At 38.4% G+C, this 25,491-nt stretch overlaps 2 protein-coding genes across 2 annotated transcripts; both read right to left on the bottom strand.

Moving 5' to 3' along the window:
• Positions 1-13,259: 13,259 nt before the first annotated feature.
• Positions 13,260-16,725, bottom strand: LOC122144117 (gastrula zinc finger protein XlCGF49.1-like). Its single transcript, XM_042754780.1, has 2 exons — positions 16,324-16,725; positions 13,260-13,767 (listed from the first exon to the last, which is right to left on the bottom strand). Exons 1-2 carry the CDS (start codon positions 16,723-16,725, stop codon positions 13,726-13,728), a joined length of 444 nt encoding a protein of 147 aa, XP_042610714.1. The 3' UTR covers positions 13,260-13,725.
• Positions 16,726-16,803: 78 nt separating this feature from the next.
• LOC109076728 (zinc finger protein 260-like) lies at positions 16,804-22,034 on the bottom strand. Its single transcript, XM_042754779.1, has 2 exons — positions 21,706-22,034; positions 16,804-17,186 (listed from the first exon to the last, which is right to left on the bottom strand). Exons 1-2 carry the CDS (start codon positions 21,788-21,790, stop codon positions 16,804-16,806), a joined length of 468 nt encoding a protein of 155 aa, XP_042610713.1. The 5' UTR covers positions 21,791-22,034.
• Positions 22,035-25,491: the final 3,457 nt, after the last annotated feature.

Genomic DNA, 25,491 nt, shown 5'->3' with positions numbered 1-25,491 from the left:
AGAATACGACTCAATCAATACGAGAAAAGTATGTGTTCGGTGAAGTTGTAAAACGCGTTAAATTTCGAAAAACATGTGGAGAGAGCCCAGCACTGAGAATAAACTTATTAAAATTTCGAGAATAAGTCCGTTTGGTGTATTCGAGAAATAATTACAAGTCTCCTTTATTTTCGATTATGAAAATACTCTGCCTGTGCCTTTTCGTGCAGACTGAAATGTCTGTGCTGTGTTTCAGAAATAGTCTAAATGAAATGTGAGAATAAATAGATGTCGATTCAGTGTAACTTGCATAGCCTAATAAGGACAGGCAGAGTTGCTAGTCACTTAGTCAAATCTTGACATTTTAGACTTTTCTATTAAGTAGCCAAAGAATACTATCAACTTTAGTTAATTATACCCATAATAATTAGCACGATAATTACCGATTTGCATAAATCCTCGAAACACAACGGACTGTTATGGAGAGATACCTTAACTGAGTTTATCCTCTCAAAATTGTATTTCGAACTTTTTTCCCCTCGAAATTTAACGAGTTTTTACTCCGAATGCCAATACGTCTATTCTCGATATTTAATGCTTGAGTTTATTCCAAGATTGTATTTCGACTACAAAAAAAAAAATTAATAATAACGAGAATTATCTCGAAACACAACGACTTATTCGCGTATTTAATGATTTATTCTCAAGTATGTATTTCGACTTCCTAGGAAGAGAATTAAGGGCCAAGCAATAAAAAAAAAAATAAACCAGCTCGAGATTAAAGTCATTATATGATGAGATTAAACTCTGTTTAAGTGAGAAAAAAAAAGTCAAATACAATCTGAGATAAACTCATTAAATTGAGAGCTGAATACCGTCGTTTGGGTTTCGAGAAAAAAAACATTTAGGCATTTCGAGAAAAACAGTCGAACATAATCGATGAATAAACTCATTTAATTTCGAGAATAAAGCGTTGTGTTTGAGAGAAAAAAGTCCGAGAGAGACAATGTAGAGAGAAAATAACCGCCTTCGATCAGTCCTTCACTGCATAGCCTATAAGATTGCATGGCAAGAGTGGCACCAAGTCAAAGCTATATTGTTTAGACTTCTTTCAGTCCAAAGAAAATACTATCCTTTAGCTATATCACACAGCTAGATAATTAGCAACATGACTTTTAAAAGAGAACTTTGCAAGTTCCTAGTTCTTTTCAAGAAAAAATCATTCCAATTGCGTTATGGAGGCTACTGACTCTTCTTTTGTCCAACATGAAATGACAACCAGAGCACTGCAAGGTTTTTTGTTTATCGCTTGGCTTCACCCAACACCTGCACTCTGGAATTTCACACCGCTATTAATTAAAACCATACGGCATGCCATTAATGGAAGTATGTAATGAGTTATTTTTTCAAATTTTATTTCAACTTTTTTTTTCTCGAAATTTAACGAGTTTATTCCCTAGCGAAACACAACGACTTTATTCCTCGATATTTAATGTTTTATTCGCAATATTGTATTTCGACTTTTTTCTCGAAATTTTAACGAGTTTACGCCGAAACACCGACTTTAATTCTCGATATTTAATGAGTTGTAATCTCAGATTGTATTTCTACTTTTTTCTCGATTTATGAGTTTAATCTCGCATTATAATGACTTTAATCTCGAGATGGTTTTTTTTTTTTATTATTGCTTGGCCCAATCCCTCTTCCGTATTACATAAATAGGTGAAGCAAACCAATATGAATACTAGTTGGATCGGCCCTTAGTGTTTCCCTTTATTTTCCTAAAAGAATAAACACTTATTTTCCACAAGAATAAACAGGCTAACATATTATTAATTCCTAGAAATAATTGAAGCAATTAAAACCTGATAACATTATTAAATTCATACAAATAATTTTAAGCATTTAAAAAACCTTTAGTAAAAAACCTTGACTTTTATAACTATTAAACTGCCGTTAAATCTTGTCAAGGTTAAAATGGTACAAATGTCAACGTGCACTGTTAAATAGCCTAAATGAACTGGTGTTAACACATATAATTCGAACTCACAATATAACTCGGATTTTTTTTTTAAATTAAGCAATTCCTCTATAAAAGGGGACAGCAACCTTTAAGATCAAACATGTTTTAAAATCGCCCACAGATGAGCAACGCCTCGAGGCAGGTTGCGCATGGAAGTGCATGTGCTGCACAAAGTCATTTTCAGATTCAATGAAAATAAAAAAATAAAAAACCCTGGATAGCCGAGATTAGGCCCCGACTCTTTTCCTAAGTATATAAATGAATTATAATTACCCCACAGTAACCAAATTTTAACCGATTAATCGCCTATTTTTCGTTTTGCTGCATGTAGTTTATTTTATTTATTTATTTATTTATTTTAAAAACATGCTAAAAATAAATTAAGTTTGTGAGAGGAAAAAAAATAATATAAGTCCATGTACAAGTTGGCATTTTAATTACAGTTCCAAATAATACAGCTGGCCTAATACTGTTTATATGGGGCGCAACCAGGATATTTTTGTAGTTCGCTTCACTTTCCAAACACACTCCTTTAAATTATTTACACAAATTTCTCCAGAACAGACAATAATTACAAATATATAATTCGAAGGGATAAATAAATGGCAGTATATAATAATATAGGCTTAGCTATAACCAACACACAAAAAAAAAAAGAAAAGTATTAAAAGCGAACCATAATGTACAGTTGGGCTCTCATTCGGGAGAAATCCAAACGTTTCCCTCTTCGTGATGTTGCCCACATATTTAGCTTAACTACTTATTCATATTTAGAAGTTAGAGAATAGGCTTTGTAGTTTCAAGAGCGTGTTTCATTATCTACGACGGAAAAAAAAATTCCTAATTTACAAAAATATGCCAAACGTGGACCCCTGCTGCTGGCGCGCCGAATGGCACGGGTGAATGTCTACGGTTGCCAATGAATGTGCGCGAGGCGCGATCAAAAAAAAAACAGCTGAAACAGAAAATACAAAATTTTGGTCACACAGTAAAGGCATAATTCAAAAATGAAAAGTGTTAGCAGTTTGAAAAATCAAGAATAATCACAGAATAAATAATAATTATTGCTAATGCTGGACCGTTCTCATTTCTTCTACTGCAAATGGAACCTTAACGGATTTTTTTTTAAACCAAGAATAGAACCGAAATGAAAACATTTAGCTTTTTAATAATCCGGATTATCAGAGCACCTTATATTCTAGGACCTGTTTTAATAACAGAGCAAGCACTAAGATCCTTGTGTGTAAAGGTCTTACTGTTAAATTTCTGGATGAGTAGACTGTAGCCTAAAGACTCATCCTACATTTATGAAATTACGCACTTTACATTGTTTAATGGGTTTTTTGAAGATGGTACCAATGGGTATATCATACTGTTATTGTTGTTTTGACCTCCTCCGTAATTCTCTCATTTTAACAATTACATTCATTTTCGAATCCGTCCCTTTGCGCCACCATGCGGTATTTTTCGCGAAAGGAATTTAACCGCGCGACTGACATGCAGTTTAACGCCGCGGCCCTGCGTTGGCGGTACAGCGCAGCGGGTAGTAACCCATTTGTGTTGTCTACCATCTGTACACTGTAACATGTATGGTCCTGTGGATTTTTTTCCAGTAGACAACCTGTTCCTGGCCCAACATTAATGTCTAAAATATAGACTTAAACCAATCTAAACCTAACCCTACCCCCTAATTTATTCGCTAAAATTCAGTGTAAAATGATAGCTGGATTTACAAGGGTGTTAGAAGGCACATCATCCTGATCGGTAGCCTAAAACAGATCTTTCCTGCTACGTGATATCTCTATTCTGATTGGTTGATTGAAAATGTTTGTTCCAGTAACATGTGGTACTTGGTGAAATCACACCTCCACCGGTAACATGAATGCTAGTGAATCTAACAATTGTTTTAGAACCAGGTTTATTATTATACTTGATTTCAACAACTCGATTTTTATCAAACCTGGCTAAAACAATACTAATTTGTTCCGCTTCTCTTATAGAAACTTTAGTTGTCCTTTTTTGTTTTTTGTACATATTACAAAGCATGGTAAAGTCGGACGAGTAAAACTGTTTCAATAATAACCTTCACAGATGGCTCCTGAATGCTCTGATCCTGCTGACTTTCATCACCGAGTCTCTACAAACTGTTCTCCCTCTGTAGAGCACTGTAACCTTCATCTGATGTTCCGCTACACTGATATTTTATGATAAAACAGGCTTCTTCACTACTGATGAGGGATATTTTTTCCTTGAAATCCATGGAAAGTAAGACAAGCAAGACACTTTCATCATCAGGTAGGTGTACCGGGGTTGGCACCTGTGGAACAGAACTCTGGTTGCATGAAGGACGCAAAGTCCTTTCACGTCTCGGTGGTCGAAATCAGAATGCACTAGAATCTGTCTTTGACCTTCATTATGTATGTTCTGAGTCTACTGTGATGTAAATAAATATGCATTTCTCCATCTCCCTCAGATTCGAGTCTTCCCTGTCCTCAGTCACATGACTCATGAGGGTGTCATTAGGAGCGGGCGTCTTTGTCTCTCAGGTGTCAATCACTAAATTATTCAGGACCATCACACTAAAGGCTGATGGTCACAACATGCATTACAAAACGAAAATCAATATATTGGTTTCTGTGGATGAGTAAGCAGAATGATTTTCATTTTAAAGTAAATATGCTAGTACTACAAGACTGATTACTCAAAAGTCTTAGAAGAACAAGTCAGTATGGGTTTTTCTGGCCTAGGGTAGATACATTTTCCCTTTTTTCCCCCAAACTTACTAACCACCCCCATGTTTGCATTTTTTTTTTAAAAATGCAAACATGTAGATCAAATTCACTCACATATTAGTGCAGCACAGTTTGTGCTGAATACAAAAAAAGTTACACGTTGACCAGTAGTATAAGTAGCTGAAATAAGCACAAATGTCAGGACACGTCAACCCAATCTCACAATGGGCACCAGAATCACCCTCGACCCCAGATAGTTAATACACGAGTATAATAGAACATCAAGGACACTGTGGAATAATTAAAGATCTAAATGTAATCACAACTTAATCAGACATCACACCAGTAGTGTGGTAAAATTAAAGAACACTTACCAGTTGGTGTCAAATCAAAATCATCTCATGGAGTCAGAATTAACTGGAAAAACCAAACTTTAAGGTGAAGAAGAGCAGAAGCAACCAGAAAAGACACACCTCCACCGCCCATTTGCGGATTTCTTAAGGCCAATTTTATACTTCTGCATCGGTGTGCGCTTAGTAGGTACGGCGTAGCATACGCATTGACGTGTTACCCATACGTCTACAACCCTTTGCCGTACCCTGACGCGCACCTCCTCAAAAATGTAACTACGCTTCGCGACGACGCGACTGCAAGACATCTGGATTGGTCGGCTTGGTAGTATCCACGTTTCCTCCTAAGCATTTCCGGAATGATCTTCTGCACTCTGGACACCCGCCATTTTTAAATTCCGAAGTCAGTGAAGAGCCAACATGGGAAATGGACCAATGTGACCGAGCGATTTTATGTGAAGAAGCGAGAACAATACAGCCAGTCTGTATGACTCCTCTTCGGGAGATTACAAAAGACTGCAGGATGTTCGTAGAAGACCTCTAGGATCTGAGGGACAGTGATCCCCCATAAACACACCCCCCCCCCCCCCTCACACAAAAAACGGTGGATCCCGCTCGCGTCAACTAGCGTTTCCGGCAGTGTAACTGCAGAGCAAAACGATGACATACGCAGAGAGTATAATCTTATGACGGCGTCGCCTATGTGCGTAGCCTACGACGTACACTACTCTACACAATCGACGTAGAAGTATTAAATTTGGCCTTTACTGGCCCCCCCGGAAAATTGTGTGACCCTACAATGCGTCTGGAGGCACTGCAGCAGTGGTCCTGATCATACGGGCATCTCCCATTAAATCAAAACCAAAGAACCAAAGAGGACTCTGTTGCTGTCTCTAAAACAGAGATCATTTCAGGGTCAGAATGATATTTTAGAAACAAGTGCACATAGGCTATAACATAACGGTAGTTGGTTAAAGGTTAACTTTGTGCTGTGTTGGTCTACAAGGAGTGAAGTTGCTGAAAAATACACTTTGTGCTGTGTTGGTCTACAAGGAGTGAAGCCCCTCACAGCAGTTATAATAAAGAAAGACATTACAATGTTTCAGCTTGTAATGTATATCACTCTTCACTTGATCCCATCAGAGTCGTGTTGAATTTCCTCTGTAGTGTAAAGGTTGAGAAGTGCTTGGACTTTGGCATTGCTTCACTTATCACTGTTTTCCATGTTTTCGTGGAATAAGTCCCTAGCTTTTTTAAAAAGGGTGCATGTCTGTGTTTTTTATGGCATGCGTTCGGCGAACACGTCAGTGTACACTTACGTCACGGGTAGTTCCTATTCTTCGGGATTTGGCTCTAACTCTTTTTTTAGTCCCCTATAACACGTTCCTACAGCTAAACTCATTCCTGTTCCTGTTGTGTGAACACGCCCAAAAGCAGATGCTTCCACCAATAGTTATGAAACCATTCCTTCTGCGCAATAAAAAAACCCCTGTATTGAATTTAAATAGTTCCAGTTTTCTACCTCATAATGACCACTGATGTCTTCAGATTACTGTAAACTGCACCTTAAAGCTTCATTAATTAGTGTTAACAGACGGAAACCAACCACTTATGAGATCTACAGATCTAACCATGTTTCTTGAAAAAACACAAATGTTTATATTGGATTCTTTTAATTGTGGTGTTTATTTGTATGTTTGTATAATTTTTCCTCTGTTCAAATGGCAAATAAGAGTAAGGATAAAACATAAATGTTAAATGTGTTAGATCACGTCACAGTAGCATCAATTCAACAAGTGGTTTTGTAACAGACTTTATTGTAATTGTACTTATTTGTTTTTGTAATTATTTTTGATATTTTGAGGAGTTAATTACATATAAAGTGTGCTTTATCTGTCTTATTATAGGAGGACTCCTATTTTGAGGGGCATTGCAGTCTTCGGAGTGATGTTGCTTCCAGCAGGAATGAATAGTTACGATTCATCTGTTTTTAAGGTTCAACCAGTTTGTTAAGCATCCCCGAAAAGGCATATGGTCTGTGATTATACATTACTGCATCTGTTTCTATCATGAGTGTTTTGTGTGAATACGCGCTGTTGTATGCAGATAACAATGTGACGAGAGAGTTTACGGACGGAACTCTAATGTATTTTTGTCCTTTATTCAGTTCTTACTGTGATTTTTTCTAAAGTGAGAGAGAACACTGAGAACACGATAGTTCCAGAACCCTGCAGAATGGAACGTTGAAGAAGAAAGTGGTTGGTGTTTATTTGTTAAAAAGATAAGTAGTAGTGGTTGTACTGTAGGAAAAGTCATATGAGCTGTGAAATCAAGATAAAATAGAAAACAATATATGGGATCCATGAACTGGGTACAGACTGGAGCTTGAAACTTAAATCTTTATTTTTGTTTTCCAACAAATGATAAGTGAAAGGAGATTTGAGAAACATTCATATTTCTTTTATACCTGATTCTGAATTTTTTACAACAGTTACTAAACTGAATTTCAGTTAAAGAGACATGAATAGGCTACATTAATAGATACATGAATTGAAGGAGGAAATAAAGTATATATAGCCAATGTAACAATAAATATAAAAATACAGGCCTAACAAATAATAATGTTAAGAATGTACTAGTGTTATTACTTTTAAATTGCATGTAATTATTTTTAAACAAAATAAATTCGAGATATATTCAAACATTCTGTGTTCTTTTTTTTGAAAACATACGTTGCAAAAATGTCACTGCAGATATTCTATACAGCTTAAAAGTACGTAAATCTCAATTATACATTACTTTTAACAAATAAGTCCACCTGCCATACAAAACAAGGCTCGGGGAGATGCCCAAAGGACTGCATATAAACTATTATGGATCCATTCATAATCACTAAACCCACCCCAATACAAATGAAAATGAAATTATTCTGAATGTGTGGAAACTCTGCGATCTGAATGTTGCCATGATGATCGGATGGCAGGTGGATCATGATGGTCAGATGGCAGGTGGTTTCTAATTTTCCTCAGCCTTTGGACCATCCAGCTTGGGTGTTAACCTGGTCAGGTTCAGCATTGTCTCCGCCGGGAGTCCCCTCTTTTCCGGTTTGGCTCCGTTTGATGGTTCGAGGAAGGGCAGCTGTGCTAAAGTCTAATCCTCACTGTAATCAGCACAAACTGGGCTATAATAATATGTAAGCAGCATGTATGTACATGATTGTGTTTTTGAGGAAAAAAATATGCGAGGTTAGTGAAAAACTAAAAATGTTAATAAAACACATACAGAAAATTGGTTCCCAGGACTTTTGAGAACTGGAGCTTGTAGCCTAGAATTTTTGTTTTTCTAAATTATGTGAAAATCATCTTGTTTACTCACTTACAGAAAACAATATATTGATTTAAATTTTCCAAGACACTTTTTGTTGGTAAAAGTCATATGTGAGTAGGCGTCAACTATCATGAATTCACACCTGAGATGACAAAGGCCTGCATAATGCTGCATAATGAGCCATTCAGTCAGCTGTGTCACTGACAGGGCTGGGTTACCAGAAACCGAATGTGAGGACAAAATAAATGTATATAATTTTGTTTGTAGTGTTTATTTAGAATATATTTAAATTATCCCACAACATAATTTAATATTCACCGTTGTGAGTGCAGTTTTAAACAGTTTACGCGCCCATAGGACTTTCAACAATCAAAGCTGACTTTCAAAAACTGAAATTTTTTCCCCCCCATCATTACTCCAGTCACACATTCCTCAGAAAACCTTTTAACCATCTTATTTTCTACATAAAAAACATTTATTGTTATTATCATTATTATTATTATTATTATTAATGTTGAAAAGAGCTGAGAATACTTTTTTTCAGGTTTTTTAGGGGGGATAAATTGAAAGAACAGCAATGATTGTTGCATTTGTTACAGTTACATTTATTTGTTACATTTATATTATTTACATCAAGCTTTTGAATGGTATAGTAGTGTATATTGTTATTGAAACTTCATAATATTTCACTTGATTATACATTAAGTCAGGAATTATAGTTTGGAAAAAGTCTTAGGGAAAAAGTCTAACTATTAAAATGTTTACACGTTATGTGAAAACTAGTACAAGTATATAAATAAATAAAAAGAGACTTACTCATGTTTATGATCTCTGCTGAATAAAGTTCTTCATTCTTTTTTTCTGAGGAAATCCAAATCTCAAATCCTCAACCAAATCACATGTCAAGGTTTCTATAAATATCTCTCTCATGTCTCTGTGTTGAGTATTCACTGAGTTACAGTTCATTTTAATGACGCATTTGTAAATGAAGATCAGTGCAGACAAAGGCTGCAGACAGCACATCTTGTTTGTTATCTTTATTTTTATAAGTGCACAAAGTTTTGTTGTTATTATGTCTGTATACAAAAAAAAGTAGACCCTTTACAGATTCGATTGATGTATTTGCACTTATCTGTACGATCAAAACTGAAAGTGTAATTTAAGTTCTTTTCGGGGTTATCAGAAGAAAATGCAGTTCTGTGGCGAAGGCTTGTAACACTTTGGTTTGCAGCCATTCACTTCTTCCATTGTGTAGCAATTCTTGGATGGGGGACTCTGTTTTTGCTTAGCGGTGATGATGCAGATGAGGGCTCCGCCCTTCTTGGCTCTAATTGTTTTTTCAGGTGGTCTTCCAGAGCATTTATCTTAGAGTCTTTGTTTTAAGGTCAGTTTTTGGCTTTCTCTAGTAGCTGTTCTGCAGACTGGAGATGTTTTCTCAGGTCCTTCTGGGAAGACTTTAGTTCTTGTCAGTCACATTCAGCAAGTGCAAGGGCTTATTGGTCACTGTGGCAAACTCATCTTTTTCCTAGCCAAGGTGGTGGTGTGTGAAGCTGAGCTTGGCATAATTAGAGTCTGTATAATTCAAGAGTTATCTGATGCACTTCTTGTGAGTCGATACGAGTTTGAAGGGTGATCAGGATGGCTGTCACTTTTACTTTGATGACTGGAAGTCCAGCTTGCAGTGTTGCTGTGGGAGAGGTTTTGCTGTAACCCACAAAACACCTGTTCTGGGCACATCGTGCCTCAACGTTGCGTTCTTAAAAGGCCATTGACCATGTGGCTTTGGGGGCATTGGTCCTTTGTACGGATGCATTGGCTGTTGAGGGCCATTAAAGTTTGGCGGCACATGTCTGTGTTCACTTTCTGTGTTCCGTTGTGACTGGAGAATCGTTGGTTGTTCAGGAAGTGCAGAGCGGGCTGTCCTTGTCATCTGAGTAGTTTGTTTCTCTGGTGGGAGCAGTGTTCCACTGAAGTGGGAACCCCCTTTAGTTCTGGCCATGTTGTTGGTGTAGACCAGCACTAAGGCAGTAGTTGGTGAATCCAGCTGTCAGATTAAACTTCTTGGGATGAGGGTAAATCAGGCATGTTGTAGAGTGCAGATGCCATTTGAGTTTGATGTTAGGTGGTCTTGAGTCATTTGCTTCTTGTGAAGAGCAGCTTTGGCACTGGCAGTTGTCGACAGGTGCAGGATATCTCTTCAGAAAAGGGGGTGTTGCTCATAGTGGGGCCAGGTTTTCTCCATTCCCTTGAAGGTGTGTGGTTGAGAGTTTGGCCATGCTATCTGTTGAGCTGAACAGCGACCCCTTATGTATATGTTGGCACTGCAGTCTCATATATTCAATAGAGTAAATGTCTGGTATGGTCTGGCAGGAAGTTCTCGCACTTGACAGCGCTTCCCCAGGGGGTTGTGAGGTCTGTGAGAACCAGGAAGTAGCAGGTTGAGCTTTGGTTATTTTACTTCAGGTTAAAATGCAGGTGTCCTGTAAACCATGGTTTACAAACAAAACCTCATAGGGAAGCTCATGCACTTGCTTGCGAAGTCTGGTCTGGTGTGTGCTTTGAAGAGTTTGAGGCTTAAGGCCATATTCTCATGGCTGGCTGTGAGACTTTCCCGTGACCTTGATCTCACAGTCTGTCTGAGTGACCTGTCAGGCTGAAGTGGAAGGGGTTTTGCCTGGAGTTTCGGCTGTCCCAAGTTCAGCAAAGGGTCAATGTGATCCAGCAGCTCTTTATCAATGAGAAGGTGGTATGCATGTATGGCTGCATGTTCAGTGGACACCTTTGGGCCTTTGGGCCTCAGTTCTGTTTCTGAGCTTTAGCGGGGATTTGTCAAAATAGTTGGGAGTGACAAAAGTTGGGTTTACTCCAGTGTCACCACAGCTCCAAGTCTTGCCTTGTTTTCCAACATGCTGTTTCCTGGTTACCCCCATTTTCGATTTGGTTCCTCAGGAATCTTGATCCTGGGTTTGGGTGGTGACCGGTATGGTGAAGTGTTGGATCATCCTGGATGTGCAGCCATCAGCTGAAGTGGCTGGGGGTGATGCCATTGCTTGGTGATGGAATGACTGAACCTGTGGGTCAGGGGCTGGTTAGCAAAGATCTGGGTCATGGGCTGGTCTGACCTTGAGACTGGGGTCTCGCGACCAGCTGAGATGTCAGGTCTGATCTTTTTGACCTGGCATTGCACTTCAGATGAGTTGGCTGGCTGGAAAGGTGAATGTTCCTGCACTTAAGCCCAATTCTATGAATGCTTAAAGTTCATTGGGGATCAAAACAATACAGCATCATGTTTGTCCTGCTGGTGAGGCCACTCTCAGGATCAGTTCCTTTAATGTCCTCAGGATCTTTTCATGCTGGCCCATGTGTCCTCCAGAGTCAGTTCTGGTACTGTGCAGAGATAGGTAGGATTTTAACAGTCTCTATGGAGGCAGTGCTGTGTTCGTTGTAGGCTAACGTACTGCGGACTTTGGGTGGAGGGTAGGTTGGCGTGGGGTTGAAGCCTTCCTCCCTTGTAGCCTGTTCTGTCATCTGCTGTAGACTCGTTGTATTAGACTCGTAGTTGTAGTTTTTGTAATCCGCTTTTACAGTTTCAGTCTGCTGGTACAGGATGTTGTGTGCCTCAAGGCTGGGGGTGATCCTGAGCAGATAGTCTGACTTTTGTGGTCACTTTGGCAGAGTTAAAAAAAGTCCCTGTTTTGCAAGTAGGCAATTATTGTGGCCTTTAGGTCGACAGTTGTAATGTCTCTGACCAGCTTGTTGGGGTCTGTGGGGCCACACGGTGTGTGTGTCTGCAGTGATCCTCTGGAAAGGACCCTGCCCACACCCCCTGGGTTCTGTCAACACTGCACTGGGTCCCTATCAAACATCGTATAGATTTTAAAATCTTGCTATTACTTATAAAGCCCTGAATGGTTTAGCATCTCAGTATTTGAACGAGCTCTTGTTACATTATGGTCCTCCATGTCCGCTCCGTTCTCAAAACTCTGGCAATTTGATAATACCTAGAATATCAAAGTCAACTGCGGGCGGCAGATCCTTCTCCTATTTAGCAACTAGCGCCTTGGAATAACCTTTGTAACATTGTTCGGGAGGCAGACACACTCTTGCAGTTTAAATGTAACATTGTTCGGCCTTCTCTTTAACCTGGCTTACACATAACATACTAATACACTTCTAATATCCAAATCCGTTAAAGGATTTTTAGGCTGCATTAATTAGGTAAACCGGAACCGGGAACACTTCCCATAACACCCGATGTCCTTGCTAGATCGTTAGAAGAATGGCATCTACGCTCATATTAGTCTGTTTCTCTCTTATTCCGAGGTCACCGTAGCCACCAGATCCAGTCTGTATCCAAGTCAGAGGGTCACTGCAGTCACCCGGATCCAGTATGTATCCAGCCCAGATGGTGGATTAGCACCTAGAAAGGACCTCTACAGCCCTGAAAGACAGCAGAGACCAGGACTAGAGCCCCAGAGACAGATCCCCTGTAAAGACCTTGTCTCAGACGACCACCGGGACAAGACCACAGGAAACAGATGATTCTTCTGTACAATCTGACTTTGCTGCAGCCTGGAATTGAACTGCTGGTTTCGTCTGGTCAGAGGAGAACTGGGCCCCCCAACTGAGCCTGGTTTCTCCCAAGGTTTTTTTTTCTCCATTCTGTCACTGATGGAGTTTTTGGTTCCTTGCCGCTGTCGCCTCTGGCTTGCTTAGTTGGGGACACTTCATTTACAGCGATATCGTTGAGTTGATTGCAAATTATTGCACAGATACTATTTAAACTGAACTGAGCTGAATGATGACATCACTGAATTCAGTGATGAACTGCCTTTAACTGTCATTTTGCGTTATTGACACACTGTTTTCCTAATTAATGTTGTTCAGTTGCTTTGACGCAATCTTTTTTGTTTAAAGCGCTATATAAATAAAGATGACTTGACTTGACTTGACTGTGGTTGCTGGCTGGTGAAGTGTGAACAGTGGGCTCTCGGCTCTCGCCCTCCTGAAGCATTCCACTTCCTCCTGTAGCTCCTTGTCCTCTTCATCCACTGTTACTTGCTGGTCTGGCAGTTCTGCGCACGCTCTCGGTCCTCCGGTCCTCCATGTGGGCGAGGCGTCTTCTACTCAGCTTTAACTGGATGATGCGGCTGTGCGCAAGAGGACCGATAATCCTGGCTGGCTCTCTGTGGCTGTAGCCTTGGGTTTGACCATGGTCGGTCTGCCAGTTCAGGTTGTCGTCCAGCCGTTTCGCTCAGGTGACGTAGGATCAGGAGTAGTCCCGGACCGGGGGGGCATCTGTTTCAATGCTTAGTCAGGTTGCTGGCTGATCAGGTGGGTGGCAGGGCTGGATGATCTAGACACAGATATAAGACAGGTGGACAGGGAAAAGCACAGAAATGCAAGTCTGTACAGATTTAGTGAGCTAAAATGTTCGGGCTATGTGTTGTGTTGTTAACTGGTGTGATAAGTTAGTGACGCACACTAAATGCTTAGATATTATGGCTGATAAGGCGGGAGCAGATAATTGGTGTGAGTGAGCACCTGAAAACTATGAGTAACACTGTTGATGGGTAATAACCTAGGGGGTCATTTAATGACTTCGACTATTTGGTTTATCAACATTATTACCAAATATTCTCTGATGGTTCAGACAGGTTCGGTCACTATGAAGGTATCAGACAAACTGAAATAAAATCAGGAAGAGACAGAGGGAGAAGGAAGGGCTTTCCTTATTTAGTTTAAGCTAGGAGATATGATTAAGCAGTTATCACTTGTTAAAGTAATGCACCAGGGTCATAAACCTAGGGGAACTGTTAGCTTCGCTAGCAGGGACACATCAAACACCTCTGCTCAGGGGCCTACATAAGGTTGGAACAGTAACTGCACTTAAATGTACTAGGCCGGGCACTGAGGAGTGGTAAAGAGGAAACAGGGATTAGCCTACTAATACACTATACTTCATTAAGAAAACAACAGCTGCTAGAACTACTGTAATCCTATACAAAGAGGGAAGATGGTGATCGTCAGATACTAAAATAAGGTAAAGGCAAAGTGAAAATGTCCTAATAGCTTTAGGAAACAAAAAGGAAAAACATAAATTGATATAATTAAATTCCAGATTTAATTAAAATCAATTTAGCTGAATTTGTACATTTGAGCTAAATAAAGGTAAATTAATGAAAAAAAAGTTCCAGTGCGTCCTCTTGTGCGTGTTCTCAACAGCAAGTGGCCAGATGCATGAGGAATTTTGTTTTTCACCACGATTTATGGAGTGTCGTGGGCTTATTATTGAATTACGGTGACTTATGTGTCAAATGGACCATTGACACTATCAATGGTCAATGGTCCAATGGTCTATAAGAGGACGTGCTCAGGAGAGTTCTAACAGTTCGGACATTGCGTGAATCAGAGGTAAAAAAAAGATATATATATACTGTTCAGTTTCTTGCACAGACCATTTTTTTTGTGTCTTTACACATCAATGTATCATCACAAGCCACAGGGTTTAATTTGGTTTTAAGGATGTTTTTTTTTTTTTGTTTTATTGTATGTTTTAGCCGTGATTCCCATCCACTGATAGACTGCAACGGTTTGAGCTAAAAATCTTCGTTTGTGTTCTACGGAAGAAACAAAGTCACTTACATCTCAGATGCCCTGGGGGTTAACAGATAAAAATCTAATTTTCATTTTTGGGTGAATTATCCCTTTAACACTTGTAAATAACATGCTTTTGTGATCAGATGTGGCTTCTTGTATATATGAAGCAGAAAATATATTATATACTGTAATAAATGCTATGTTGATTAGCAATTGGTTATAAATATACTTCATTCTGAAAATTACCCAAGATGGCTTAAAGAACACAGATTGACCATATACCATTTTAAAAGTGTGGCACCGTTATCGTAAAAAACCCAAATGATACCCAACCCTATCCAAGAATAGTCACAATTAAGTGTAAACTTAAAACATCCTTACCTGTACATTCTCTCACTAAATATGCATCAAATAATTCAGTGCAATGTTCATTACTTAATACAGTGCACCATTTTATTTATAATCATTTAGTTACATTGTGGCATAAGACAGAAATTAAACATTTTGAAAAGTTACCAGTAAACGGAACGGCACAATGTCACCAAACAATCGAAATTAGAGTGTCTACTACAATTTTTAAAACTATAGGAGACAGTCAGGTGTGGATACAGGAGATCATATATTATATATATATATAATATATATATATATATTATATATATATATATATATATATATATATATATATATATATATTATTATTATTTATTTATTTTTATTCTTTTTTTGAATCAGATACATTTAGCTGTGGTGTGAGTGTAGTCTTAATTTCAAAGAGATACCTATTTTCTGGAAATGTTTGAATTACACATTTAGCTGTGGTGTGAGTGTAGTCTTAATTTCAAAGATGTCTTTGATCAATGTAATACATTTGTTTTGGACATTACACCTAAGTTAACAGGCCTTTCTCCAGAGTGAATATGTTGGGTGATTTTTAAAATAGCTTCGTTTCATAAGCTTTGTCACAGTCACACTTTATTTCCAGAATGATCTTGAAAGGCCTCTCTCCAGTGTGAACTCCTCTGTGAGTCTTCAGGTTTCCTCTGACTGAGAAACATTTTGCACAATGATGGCATAATGGTTCTCCCCTGAGTGAAATCTCATGTGGGTTTCTTCACAGAATTCCACAAATATTTCATGTGAATCTTAAGATTTTCTATTTGTGAGAAGCTCTTCCCACAGGCTTCTCTCGGGTGTGTTGTTTTTTAATGTGAGAATTGAGGCTACCTTGATGACTGAAACTCTTTCCACACTGAGCACATTTACAGCATTTCTCTGCTAAATGAGTCTTCATGTGGTAATTAAGGCTTACCTTACGTATGAAACGCCTTCCACACTGATCACATTGGAAGGGTTTCTTTCCAGTGTGCCTGATCTTGTGACACTTAAGGCTAAATTCTGTTGTGAGGGTCTTTCCACAACGATCACATGTGAACAGCTTCGGTCCAGTGTGAATTCTCATGTGGTAATTACGGGTGTATAGATGTGTGAAACTCTTCCCACAATACTTGCAAGAGTAAGGCTTCTCTCCAGTGTGAACTCTCATGTGGACTTTAAGGTTTTGTTTTGCAGGGAAACTCTTTCCACACTGTTCACATGTATAAGGTTTCTCTCCAGTGTGAATGCTCATGTGGAAATGAAGGGTGCTTTTCTGTGTAAAACTCTTTCCACACTGCTGACAAGTGTAAGGTTTCTCTCCCGAGTGAGTTCTCATGTGTCTTTGAAGGTGTACTTTTTGCGCAAAACTATTTCCACACTGCTGGCATTAAAAGGCTTCTCTCCCGAATGGTTCTCATGTGATTTTTAAGGTGCCTTTTTGATTGAAACCATTTCCACACTGTTGGCAGGTGTAAGGCTTCTCTCCCGTGTGAGTTCTCATGTGCCTGTTAAGGGCTCCTTGTTGAGTGAACCTCTTTCCACACTGTTGGCAGGGAAATGGTCTCTCTCCAGTGTGAACTCTCATGTGCATTTGAAGTTTTCGTTTTTCACCGAAACTCCTTCCACAGTGATGGCAGGTGAAACAACTGTTAGATTTAGTTTTCTGAGCTCTTTTTCGTATAGATGTTTTAGTCTGTGTGGATTTTTTACCAGTTATGAAATCATGGTGTTTCTCATACTGATCTGTTTGTTCCATTTCATTCAGATCTTGATTCTCCTCTTTCAGCACCAGCAGGTCTAAAGCAAAAAAAGACATACAAGTTAACCACAGTTTGAAGCCATAAAACAAATGTAGTGATATTTACTTTCGCCAATCTAGGAAGGCAAAATAGTGTATAATAGTGTGATGGGTACTCGCGTCACCAATGACGTTATGATGTTTGGATCACATCACATGGATTTGCATGGTTGAGATTACCTTTTAGGGTTTATGGATCCTGCGGATAGCGCTCGAGACAAGCAGCACTTTAGGGAATGTGTGCCTCCATGTTAGGATTCAAATTTTGCGTTTGTATCAGCAAAGAGCACAAGCATTAAGAGTTATGTGCTCATCGTGATGAGTCATAGAGTCTAAACTCGCTCGTGTAAGTTCTCAAGTAAGTGCTGAAGTCTTTGTTTAGGAATCTGCTATTCCTGGATAGCTGTGATGGCCCTTTTAGGGTTTTTAGATTGTGGTCTCTGTGAGCTTCTTGCCTGGACTGTGCTGTCTCCCCTTCAAGGTTTAAAATAGATGGCCTACTTCCGTGGCCTGGGCTATAGTGCTATGGCTACTGCTTACATCACACTTGATCTCAGACTATGATTTTGTGTTCGCTCTTTAGCGAATCATTTACTGATAGTCTGGATCTCCCTCTTGTGAGATCTTGATCAATAGCACTGTGCTTTGCTAGCCTACTGTGGAACTGACACGGATTTTGGACCTCCATAATATAGCCTTCTGAGGGTGGTTATATTCCAGCCATTGTTTTTTGGCAGTACGGGCTTATTTGAATACAGCTATCTGTGGCTTGCTGTGTTATTGTTCCATTGCAGTGAGCCCTCTCATGGAGTGGGCCCCTTTTCCTAGAGCCTAGCTATCTGAGGATATCTATGTGCTAGCTCAGTGATCGCTCCCCTGTTTAGGGTTTTTAAGTAGCTGTCTTTTGAGCCCTTATATAGACAGTGCTGTCTGCCCTCTTTGGGTCGGAAGTAGACAGCCCATTCTTTGTGGTCTTGGTAGTTTCGGTCGGTCCCTTTTTTTGGTAGCCCTTCCAAGGTATATAGATATCTGAGAATATCTGTGTGCTAGATCAGTGACTGCTCCCCTTTTTAGGGTCTTTAAGTAGAGGTCTCTTTGATCTATTGTCAAGACGGTGCTATCTCACCAGCTAGGGTAGTAATTAGATAGCCCACTCTATGTGGTCTGGACAGCTCTGTAGGAAGGCTATCTTGGCTGTGTTATTCGGGTCCACAAGCCTTTATAAGACCTTAGGGACATAGCTATCTGAGGATCTTAGCAGCTACTCTCTTTTCCTGGGATTTCAGTAGCATCTCTTGGATTTTCCTCTTTAGTGGTCTTGTCTATCCAGGCTAGTTCTGCTCACATAGCATAGCTATCTGAGGGTAGCTGTCCTCTTAACTTGGGTGGGATGTTCCCCTTGATCTATTCAGGTTCCCTACTTCTGCTAAGTTGCGTGAGTGGCCCATGGCATCAGTGGCATGGCCCCTTTCTGAGGAAAGGCTTTGTCTGTCGCTTCCTTGGTGCTCTCCCACCAGGTGGACAGGCATGTGCCTCGGCACAACATGATTGGATTTAGTTCCCCAACAGTTTGGAGTTCCCTAGAAAGGGAACGTCTCGATTAGGCATGTAACACTGGTTCCCTGAGAGGGGAACGGACAGCGCCCCCTTGCCATGCCTTCAGACAGCTAAAGTATGGTCTTACTATCAGTCATGATTATTCTGCTCTGTTAATTAAAGGCTGTTTATATGCATATTCACTTATTATGAGAAGCATACATGTAAGAGGCTGACAATTAGCTGAACATATGAACATATACTTGTTTAATTAGTGACACTTAGCCTGCATTTTAAAATCTTTTATTTGAATGTGACAATTAAAATGTTAATTTTTAAACCTTTAAACATAATATCACGCTCATGGCCGTAGCCAGGCTTTGAAAATTAGTGAGGTCCAGGGGGTTTCTATAAGGGAGTGTCTATTTACACTATCTGTAAATAGCCTTACTTGTTGGCTGAAGCTATTTACACGAACTCCACCCACCAATGTGAGTCGGCTAGTCAACACTACAAAAGACAACCAATAGTTATCAGCTCTAGTGGCGCAGATAATAAAACGTGTAACACGTTTATTTTGCCGCAATTGACCTGGGTTCGAACCCGCCTTTTGGCGAACTTTTTTCTCCCTTTTCAAATTTCAAATCACATCAGAAAAGCATTTATTTTCAATGAAATTGAAGAATATAATAAAAAAGTTGAAAATTAAATATCGGGTAGGGTAAGGATAGGTGTATGGAGGGCTTTATTGTCCCAATAGTGTGGCATCCATTTATTAATTTGAATTAAAATAAAAATTTACACTCAATAAGTTAATATTGCATATTGTTTAACAATGCACAACAATTCTGAGGTGCAGATAATTGCCACTATTTGCAATAAGTAGTTAAATTTTTACATAGTGTAAATAGAATCTGTAGCTATTTGCACTTAGTGTAAATACCATATCACTAAAAAATGCTGCTATTTGCACTTAGTGTAAATAGCATCTATCGCTAAGAAAAGCCCCCTTAATATATAATTGTGCTAAAATAACCCTTATAAATACAACTAATTATATACACTATTAACACTTTAAATAGACAGAAATGTAGATGTTTGTGAAAGATGTTTTCTCTGTTTTGGAGGGATGCTCATTTTTAAATCATACCCTATTTATTGCATCAAAGTTTATTGTTACTCGTAGTGCTCTTATGAATGTTTATAGCAGGATTTGTGAAAGTTTAACTACTATACTGAATGACTTGGCATATATTTCATTTCATTCTGTACCCTACTTATTCTACATATCTCTGCACTAGTTTTAAATGCTACAGGTTTTGACAGCATTGATAACGTTTCTGACAGGTAATCTTTCCCCCCTGAAGTCCATGGACTTTTTTGATTACTGCCAGTTTAAGTGCCGGCAATCCAATGTTGCAAGATATTGCTATTAAAATAAACAAAAACCTATAAATAAATAAAATAAACCGAAATTTTCAAATCTTTTGGAGATAAGATATCGCTGACCCTAAACCGCAACTTCCAACTTTATTAACTTTCTAAAGTGTCAAATTAAGTGCAAAAGACAAGTCAATAACTTCTTATAATAGCTGGATCTGGCAACATGGAGGCTGTGTCTCGCGCTCGCAACTCTCCAAAGACTCGTTCACTTCGGCAGCGTCTCGCAGCGATCATTTTCATACCACGGACGCTAAACATTCTGAATTAAACTGAATTATACATGCAGACATTCAATATGAGTTTAACAGCAAAAAATTCAGAGAACAAAATTTTATTTTTGATCATGAAAAATTTACTGAGGGCCTGATTGCACTCTAAAATATTTCTATGATATTTCTATAATATATAAATAGGATTTCGGTACAATAAAGAGTCAGATTTTTTTGTTGTTTTTGTTTCTTTTTTCATTCTTTTTAGATAACTGGTATCAATCTCAGACAGGTTTGTTCAATAGTTTGCCAGGTCTTAGGTAAATGGAAACCTACTTAAAAAGGTTGTTCCAATTTATTAAGCAAAATATGGTGAGGAACAAAGAAAGATCTTTCTGAAGATCAAAAGTATGAAAAAATGCTGTCTTTCAAAAGGCATAAAAAAAACAATATTTCACGAAAAGCAAATAGAAATTATTGAACTGACAAAAGATTTGTGAGTAAGTTAGAGCACAGAAGATCTTGGTCAGATAAAGATTTATTAAGGAAAGTTTCTCTCAAACAAATGACAAATAAAATAAAGACACCTCAATTCCCTCGTTTACATTTAACCTATTTTACTTGTTTTTTTGTACCGGCCACATAATTTGTTTGCATCTACGAATGTGTTCTTGTACTGTAATGAGTAATGTCATATCTCTCTGAACTTAAAATATTGCACATTGTAATTTCTGTGAGTTAAGTCTATTAATTATCATGGCATTTATCAGTAATACAGTTAAGATGGGGAAAATATGTGAACGATTGCATTGCAGGTTGATTTAAGGTGTATCCCTAATTTTCTTTTTGCTTGTGCTCCTAAAAATTTTCAGTCAGGGGCTACAGTGCTCCTTGTAACAATAGCTAGTCTGGAGCCATACATGAAATTCAGAGTCAAATTTTTAAATGTTCACCATTACCACATAATGCAACAAAGATTGCTGAAGTCAAGAGATTTTACTAACAGACCTACTAATCTCTGGGCAAGAATAACATTATGATGCTGCCAGCTTTCTGAAGCCATTTTTACCACCTTGTAATTTGTCTCTGAATTCACACCCCTCTACAAAATATTGGATTACTTAGTAAATATTCATCCATGACATTTAATTTTTTTTTCTTTCATCACTAAACATGTTTATCTTTCTTCAGAATAAAAAAATTAGCAAAAACCAAAAATTTTAGCTGGGGACCTCTGGTTGAGTTCACAGAATGACCCAGAAACATCATTCATTTCTGTAGAGCTGGACATTTTCAAATGAGTGAATTCATCTTTGAGAAAGAAACCAACCTGTTTGTTCCTCAGTCTCTTCTTGTTTCAGACTGAACACTTCTTCAATCCTGAAGTCTTCACTCTCCTCTTTAATATACGCCATCTTTATATCAGTGTGTCATGAGGATCTCAGTCGCTTCAGCAGGACTTTCTCTGTTTAAGATGAAGAGAACGATGAACAGAGAGCAAAATAAACCCAAACTAAATCTCTCTGTCAGCTCCCTAGTTCAGTAGTCAGCACACTAGTTCAGTAGTCAGCACACTAGTTCAGTATCAGTGTGGTCACGAGGATCTCAGTCGCTTCAGCAGGACTTTCTCTGTTTTAGATGAAGAGAACAATGAACAGAGAACAGAGTTCAGTAGTCAGCACACTAGTTCAGTAGTCAGTATACTAGTTAAATAGTCAGCACACTAGTTCAGTAGTCAGAGTCCCTAGTTCAGTAGTCAGCTCACTAGTTCAGTAGTCAGCACGCTAGTTCAGTAGTCAGCGCGCTAGTGCAGTAGTCAGCGCGCTAGTTCAGTAGTCAGCACACTAGTTCAGTAGTCAGCTCACTAGTTCAGTATCAGTGTCACGAGGATCTCAGTCGCTTCAGCAGGACTTTCTCTGTTTAAGATGAAGAGAACAATGAACAGAGAACAGAGTTCAGTAGTCAGCACACTAGTTCAGTAGTCAGTATACTAGTTTAAATAGTCAGCACACTAGTTCAGTAGTCAGCTCACTAGTTCAGTAGTCAGCTCACTAGTTCAGTAGTCAGCACGTTCAGCTCGTTTCAGTAGTCAGCACGCCAGTTCAGTAGTCAGCACACTAGTTCACTAGTCAGCACACTAGTTCAGTAGTCAGCACACTAGTTCAGTATCAGTGTGTCACGAGGATCTCAGTCTCTTCAGCAGGACTTTCTCTGTAAGATGAAGAGAACAATGAACAGAGAGCAAAATATACCCAACTAAATCTCTCCGTCAGCTCCCTAGTTCAGTAGTCAGCTCACTAGTTCAGTAGTCAGCACGCTAGTTCAGTAGTCAGCTCACTAGTTCAGTAGTCAGTCACTAGTTCAGTAGTCAGCGCACTAGTTCAGTTGTCAGCGCACTAGTTCAGTAGTCAGCGCGCTAGTTCAGTAGTCAGCTCCCTAGTTCAGTAGTCAGCTCCCTAGTTCAGTAGTCAGCTCCCTAGTTCAGTAGTCAGCACACTAGTTCAGTAGTCAGCACACTAGTTCAGTATCAGTGTCACGAGGATCTCAGTCGCTTCAGCAGGACTTTCTCTGTTTAAGATGAAGAGAACGATGAACAGAGAACAGAGTCCAGTAGTCAGTACACTAGTTCAATAGTCAGCACACTAGTTCAATAGTCAGCACACTAGTTCAGTAGTCAGCTCACTAGTTCAGTAGTCAGCACACTAGTTCAGTAGTCAGCTCACTAGTTCAGTAGTCAGCACACTAGTTCAGCAGTCAGCACACTAGTGTGGTAGTCAGCACACTAGTATGGGAGTCAGCACACTATTTCAGTAGTCAGCACACTAGTGCAGTAGTCAGCACACTAGTTCAGTAGTCAGCACACTAGTATGGGAGTCAGCACACTAGTTCAGTAGACAGTAGAGTCAGAGTTAAATCACCTGACTAGACAAAAACACTCAAAACTAGTGCTGTTAATTCATAAAAGAGCACAAGTTACAGAAGTTATATTTAGTTGTGATGTATATACAGTGAATCACCGTTTGTAGATTATTTACAATAAATCACACTAGCAAGAGAACATTTTCAGCTGGTTTAAAACAGATATCTGTTTGTTGTTCTCGCTTCATATACACAGTTTTGACCAGCAGGTGACGTCAGCGAGCGGAGATTCGAATCACTGTATCATTTGAGAAACAACCGATTCAATCGAGTCACTGAATCATTTGAGAAGCAGCCGATTCAGTGGACTCTCAAAAAGCTCAGTTTCTCCGTCACAACTTAGTGAGCTAACTCGTGTTTATGATGAACTGATTCAGACACGGGGAGCGAAATAAGACGCACCTTTTCTGTTACTCGTGTGCGCGTGCGTTTACTCACACAAAATAACGTCTATTAATGTTAGATAAAGTATTACACTGTTACATTCAATAGCAATAAATTCATCTTGAAACGCTTTAAAACTATATAACTGACTGAAGGGTATCTATCAGTTAAAACAGTTTAAATGCTTTTAAAAACACAGACCTTCCTCGAGCCGTATCACAACAGACGCGGGAGCGCGCAGCCTTATGACGTCACTCCGCCAGAGCAAAATTAAAGTCCTCTCTGTCCTTCTCAACACCAGCTTTCAGACAGAGCCAGATCACAGAGAAACCCTGCAGCTCTTCTTACTGTATCATCAAACATTTATATGAGGAATACTATGTATTCCTTATATAGCCTAATTATCATTTATTTAAATATAATATAAATTTAACCTAAAACAGATTTGTTAGACACCCTCTAACTAGATTTAATCCTAACTATATAGAATTACATTTAATATAACATTATTCTCGTGATAAGATTAAAACACATTTGAATATGTTTATAAGACCATTTGTGCTTTTCATTTCATTTTGGTCCTACTTTTTTTTTCTATTTTCAAATAGTTGTATCTCGGTCAAATGTTGTCATATTCCTAACAATACATCAATGGAAAGCTCATTTTTCAGATGACAATATCAAATCTCAAAAAAAGAAAAAAACTTGACCCTTGTACTCCAGGGTCACATGTACAAAATCCGACAGAATCTGACCCTTATTACTTTTTTTTTGTACTCCAGGGTCACAAGTATTTTATGAAATTGTATGAATATACATATGTTAAGATTAAAATGGAAATTAGATTTATTATTATTTTAATCTTTTTTTGCAAAATATATTATTTTATAAATATAATGTATATTTTAAATCTATCTGACTGCATAAAAAAAGCAAATTCGAGCTAAAGTACATGTCTTCATGCAGCTTCTTCCACGATCTGAAATGAATTACAGAACGATTACATCTCTGTGAAAGCTGCTGTGTGTGACATACAAACAAAATAACTTCATTCACCGTTAATAATGACAGCAGCATTATCTCTGAGCTTCATGTTATTTTATAACACTTAACAACATATAATTTTATATGCTGATCCTGGTATTACCAGAAGAGTACCTAGACATGTAATTATACATTTAAATGCTAACAAGTACACACTATCATAACTATTTAGGCTAACGTTGGCTAGCTAGTGATGTTATCTCATAAACAACATTGTAATGGTTTTCTTGATACTCAATAAATTACCTTCGTAGTCATGAATAGATGTTTTAAACACTTAAAATATTTAAAAACCTTTATTATTTTTCTCAACTCTCTAACTGTGCGACGAAATTCACTTGAAAGATTCACTTTTCAATCATGATGACATGAAAAAATGTCTTCTGAAAAAAAACAAAGACTTTTGAGACGAAAATGACATGAAATTAGCATTACAACCAGTAGATGGCAGCAGAGAATCACCCATTAGCTCAGTTGTCCTTTCAACTCCCTAGTTTTTTTTTTTTTTTTTTTTTTCACATCTTGTTTTTGGATTTATTTAAAAAAAAATACTATTATGAGACATTTTAAGTACTTTTTACTGTACTGAAGTATAGCAAGTGCCAGGAAGTCACAAAGTCTCATCTTATTTTTTTGTTTTTGGATTAGACTTCTGCTTCATGGTAGGGAAATAAGGAGAAGAATAACAGTGCACTAAAACGGTTAAAAACTGTTTGCGGGTATTTCAAGAAGAATAACAGTAAAGTTATTTAATTTATTTAATGTGGTA

Source organism: Cyprinus carpio, unplaced genomic scaffold (genome assembly GCF_018340385.1).
Source record: "Cyprinus carpio isolate SPL01 unplaced genomic scaffold, ASM1834038v1 S000006590, whole genome shotgun sequence".
Taxonomy (NCBI): Eukaryota; Metazoa; Chordata; class Actinopteri; order Cypriniformes; family Cyprinidae; genus Cyprinus; species Cyprinus carpio.
The sequence above is the reverse complement of the archived record's forward strand: the minus strand, read 5'-3'. Positions and strand labels throughout refer to the sequence as shown.

What these genes read in the sequence shown, in the direction of transcription:
- LOC122144117 (XM_042754780.1), bottom strand. Translation starts at nt 16,725, where the DNA reads ATGAGAACTCACTCGGGAGAGAAACCTTACACTTGTCAGCAGTGTGGA. An exon ending in GAAGGCGTTTCATACGTAAG is followed by an intron (nt 13,768 to 16,323) that starts GTAAGCCTTAAT and finishes ATCTGTGTCTAG; the next exon opens with ATCATCCAGCCCTGCCACCC.
- LOC109076728 (XM_042754779.1), bottom strand. Translation starts at nt 21,790, where the DNA reads ATGGCGTATATTAAAGAGGAGAGTGAAGACTTCAGGATTGAAGAAGTG. An exon ending in AGAGACTGAGGAACAAACAG is followed by an intron (nt 17,187 to 21,705) that starts GTTGGTTTCTTT and finishes TTTTTGCTTTAG; the next exon opens with ACCTGCTGGTGCTGAAAGAG.